The sequence below is a fragment of the Dryobates pubescens genome, chromosome 17 (genome assembly GCF_014839835.1).
Source record: "Dryobates pubescens isolate bDryPub1 chromosome 17, bDryPub1.pri, whole genome shotgun sequence".
NCBI lineage: Eukaryota > Metazoa > Chordata > Aves > Piciformes > Picidae > Dryobates > Dryobates pubescens.
Window position 1 is genome coordinate 17,919,117 of NC_071628.1, and position 4,901 is coordinate 17,924,017.

General features: G+C 49.0%; 1 protein-coding gene across 1 annotated transcript; it reads left to right on the forward strand.

Annotated features, from left to right (window-relative positions):
* Positions 1-242: 242 nt before the first annotated feature.
* FOXB1 (forkhead box B1) lies at positions 243-1,205 on the forward strand. The gene has a single exon (XM_009911264.2). It carries the CDS (start codon positions 243-245, stop codon positions 1,203-1,205), a length of 963 nt encoding a protein of 320 aa, XP_009909566.2.
* Positions 1,206-4,901: the final 3,696 nt, after the last annotated feature.

Consider the following 4,901-nt stretch of genomic DNA (forward strand, 5'->3'; position numbering starts at 1 on the left):
GATCCACGTCGGTTTCCCCTGCCCCCATCCTGTCCCCTAACCCCCACCCCCATCCCTCCCCGAGGGCCGAGGACCGCCGTGTCCCTTGCCCGTGTTCTTCTTTTTCCAGCCCGGCCCCACACCCACCCGCTGCCTTGCTTGGGTGTCGGTGCAAATCCTCTCGAACTCATCCCTCTGCCCCCACCCCCGACCTCCTCCTTGTCGATGCCCTTCTGCAGATCTCCGCGGGTCCCCTAGCGAAGATGCCTCGCCCGGGCAGAAACACTTACAGTGATCAGAAGCCTCCCTACTCCTACATCTCGCTGACCGCCATGGCGATCCAGAGCTCCCCGGAGAAGATGCTGCCCCTGAGCGAGATCTACAAGTTCATCATGGACCGCTTCCCCTACTACCGGGAGAACACGCAGCGCTGGCAGAACTCCCTCCGCCACAACCTCTCCTTCAACGATTGTTTCATCAAGATCCCGCGCCGCCCAGACCAGCCGGGCAAGGGCAGCTTTTGGGCGCTGCACCCCAGCTGCGGGGACATGTTCGAGAACGGCAGCTTCCTGCGCCGCCGCAAGCGCTTCAAGGTGGTCAAATCGGACCACCTGGCCCCCAGCAAGCCGGCAGACGCGGCACAGTACCTGCAGCAGCAGGCGAAGCTGCGTCTCAGCGCACTGGCAGCAACCGGCACCCACCTGCCCCAGATGTCCACGTACAACCTCGGCGTATCTCAGCCTTCCAGCTTCAAACACCCCTTCGCCATCGAGAACATCATCGCCAGAGAGTACAAGATGCCCGGCGGCCTCGCCTTTTCCACCATGCAGCCCATGCCGGCCGCCTACCCCCTCCCCAACCAGTTGACTACGGTGGGCAGCTCCATTGGCACGGGCTGGCCCCACATGTACAGCTCCAGCATGATCGACACCACCACCCCTATCTCCATGACCAGCGGCGAGTACGGCGCTTACGGCGTGCCCATTAAGCCGCTCTGCCATGGGGGGCAGACTTTGCCGGCCATCCCCGTCCCCATCAAGCCTACTCCCGCCGCGGTGCCGGCCCTTCCCGCCCTTCCCGCGCCTATCCCCACCATCCTCTCGAACTCGCCGCCGTCCCTCAGCCCCACGTCCTCGCAAACGGCCACCAGCCAAAGCAGCCCGGCCACCCCCAGCGAGACTCTCACCAGCCCGGCGCCCGCCCTGCACTCCGTGGCGGTGCACTGACCCGGGCCGCCCGCACGGACTCCACCGTCCTCCTTCCCCCGAAGTTTCCTTGGAGCAGTCCTCCCTCCCCTTCGCTCCCTCCCTCCGCTTCTTTCCTCCCTCCTCTCTCCTCTTTTCCTCGAAAGCAGAGACAACTCCCCGCGGGAAAGTGAGGTTTGCTGTGAGCTTCCTTTCTGCTTCGCCCCTTCCGCCGTGCCCTCCTTTGCGTTTCGGCTTCTTTCCTGCTTCTGAACTTTGTTTTCCACTCTTCTGAGGCAAAACGAACCGACCCGGCCCAGTCCCCTCCCCTCCCGGTAGGAACTGCCATACGCATCACTAGTTCTCCGAAAGTACTTCAGGCATCTTCGATTTGCCGGGGACCAGGCAAGCCTGGCCAGGCGATGCCTTCTTTTGTCTGGGGAAGAGCTGGGGTTCATATGAGACCGACCCTTAAAACCATAAACAGCGTGAAACGGCTGCACGACAGCAGCGACGTTTCCAGCCTCCAAGCGGCAAACGCTTGGACCTTGGAAACGCCGGGAAGTCCTCGTGTCCTTTGTGTGGGTGCGTGCACGCCGGCGCCTGTTAGCCAAAGGGCGGGATTTCCGCGGGGCAGCGCTGTGGGATCCGCAGCCTCCATCGCCCCTCTGCAGGAGCGGTGCTCTGGCAGCCAGGCCCAGCTTGAGCGGTGCGCTAGCAGCCGGCCCCTGCCCGAGCGGTGCTCTGGCAGCCAGGCCCTGCAGGCGAGCGGGCAGGCGGGCGCGGGGAGCAGAAGCCGTGCAAGGGAAAGGCAACCCTTCACTCACTCCATACCTACATTGTTTACAAAGCGCCGGTGTTAATGTAAATATTGAACTTGCATCCGCACTGTAAATCAGATGAGGTCCCTTTGCAGTACCTGTTGTAACGCGGATATTTACTGTAGTTTACAGGTGGAAGAGAAGTTAATTTGTCTGTTAACTTCTGATTAACCTGAAGTTTTGGGGAGGTGAGGGTTGATTTGGGCTTTGTTTTATTGGCTTATTTTTTATTTCTAATTTTGTAGCTATTTATTTAATATCTTGAAAACAAACAATAATAATAAAACTGTTACCGAGCACACAACTCAGCACAGCTTAAGAAAAGTTGCTGAAGTTGCTTGTAGAATGTGGAGAAGAAATAAAACAGCAGGTACAAACTGTGGAGGTCATTCTGATTTCTGCTGGAGCTTTGCAGACAAGAGAGAGGGGGCTAGGGAAACTGTAAATGTTTGTGCATAGGAATGATTATAAAATGTGTAAAATGCACTTTTGTTTGATATACTCCTTCCTAGTTTTAGGTAGTTTGCTGGAAACCGAACTGTTTTTCTGTTGTGAACTGCTTAAGTTAAGGGGGGGGGGAGAAAAAAAAAGAAGAACAAAACCTCCACAAACGGCATCTGTGTCTATTGGAACTGTAAAGACCTTTTTTGTTTTTTTGTTTTTTTTTTTTTTTCCCTGTACAGAATAAGCATGGCATTTAAAATATTGGTGTTGTTCCCAGCATGTGTGTTTTAAGACAAAGGTTATAAAAGTGTCTACATTAAATTATGAACCTAGTCGTCCAAATAATATTTTCTCATTAAAATATGTAAATGCAGATTTAGTTTCTTATTTGTCTTTTTAAAGAGTTCAAATGAGAAAAGTAAAAGCATTAGTTCATGAAAAGGGAACGATGTTATCCCGATATTTAGACAGTCTAAACAGCCTTTTCACGGGAGGTTACCATAAATATAGTTACTAACATACCATAACATGTTAGATGAAATTGTCATTATCACTGGCTTAGCAAAGAGATAACATATAAGCCTGTTCTGTAGGTTTAATACCTATAGATCTTTACCTACGTGCACTGTGCGCGCACAGACACACACACACATATATGCAGTTGTGTCCTATACACTTGCAGCAAATGTAAACATGTGTTACGTTTAGTCTCTGTGTATGCATACTTAGCACCTAAATATTCCCAGTCAAATTTTCTCTAAAAATTTTCTCTAAAAATTTTCTCTAAAATTTTCTCTAAAAAGTGACTCCCTACATCACAGAGCAAACATAAAAACCTCTAAAGAATTAGTTACTTTTTAAAAAACTGAGAATACTGATTTTTTGTCAGTTGTGTTTTGTCTTAAAAGTGACATCTCAAAATCTTTTGTTGAGGGGAAAGTGAGCTCTTGCAGCCTTCTACCTGTCGTTTAAATCTCCTAAAGCATTGCAGTTACTCCAGCCACTGGAGAAATCTCTCCTCTATTGATCACACTTTCCAAACAGGGTAGGCTGCAAACTGTAACACTGAATGCTGAACCATTTTTTTTCCATAGCCCAATATACAGTCCCTATTAAAAAAACAAGGGGAAAGTAGTCACAATAAAAACTGGATTCTGGGCACCTTCCAGGGGGCTCTTCCAATTCTTTTAGGGATTATACATGGATTCTGCAACTATCAAAAATGACAGAAGGAATCTAGTGAAATTTGTAAATGAGCCCCTCGGAGATGAGGCAGCCTGCTCCAAGAGCGCAGTTACGAGACAACACGATACTTAAAGGCTTATTAGGAAGAAACCGACATTGTATTCTAATGAACCGGCGGGATTCTCTAATTCCACATCAAGGATGTTACAGAGGCTTTGTCTCTGCTTGATCTCTCTGAATTTCTGGACCATAAGCAGCGCAAGTGACATCCCCACTTCCTCACTACACACCACAAGGTCCTTGCAAAAGTTTTAAGATTAATGTAGAAGGTAATTAATCCAGTTGCGATTTTTTTTTTTTAAGAGAATGGATCCCACACACAGAAAAAAGGTGGAAAATACATGAATCATTTGGCTGATTAAAATGCATGAAGCTGCTAAAGCTTGTCAGATGGGGGACAACTGAACTCATTCATCAAGTCCAACCCACGATTATATCAACACTATCAGCTAAAGAAAGCATTCAAAACTTATCACCAGATCAATGGACACATAACTCGACAAACTTTTCCTAAACAAGCGATGACCTACATTTTCAGGCGACGAGGATTCTTTTTTCTATCCCCCCACCCCGCCTTTTTTTTTTTTTTTTTTTTTTTTTTAAATTTAAGATGTAGCAATAAGAACAAATCCTCAAAGACGAAACCCGAGCTCAGCTAAAAAGATGAAACTGCACTTTCGGGGTCTTTTAAAAAATATATAGTAACCAGCGGAGATTATGACCTGCAAGATTATGCCCGAAAGCAAAATATTTTCAAAAGGTGCAGTAGCTTCCTCCCCACATAATCCGATAGCAAGACTCGCCATGGAACTTTTGAAGTGCGATTTCCCTCTTTTCCCCTTTTTTCTGCTATTGCCCGAGACTGCCCAAGCCCAAGGACCCCCCGCGCCTCTCCTCTCCGCGCTTCAACGCGCATCCTTGCCCGCGCCCCTCTCCCGTTTGTGCTGCGGTGCCTATTTCAAACAAATATGCAGCTCAGCGCGTCGCCTGAATTTACTACGTTGACTTGTTAAATCTCCCTAATGGCTCAAGTCCAATGTCAATAAACACAGATCTGAAATAGAACAGCAATAGACAACGGCACGAAGGGAAGGGGTGAAGGGAGTGGGACAGTGAATCAGCCACGATCTGGTTTAGACATTCTGTGGGGGTCGAGGGTGCGTGTGGGAATTCTTTATTTTTAATTTTATTTGCCAGTGAGACAGTATAAGCTAGGCGTACTTGATGC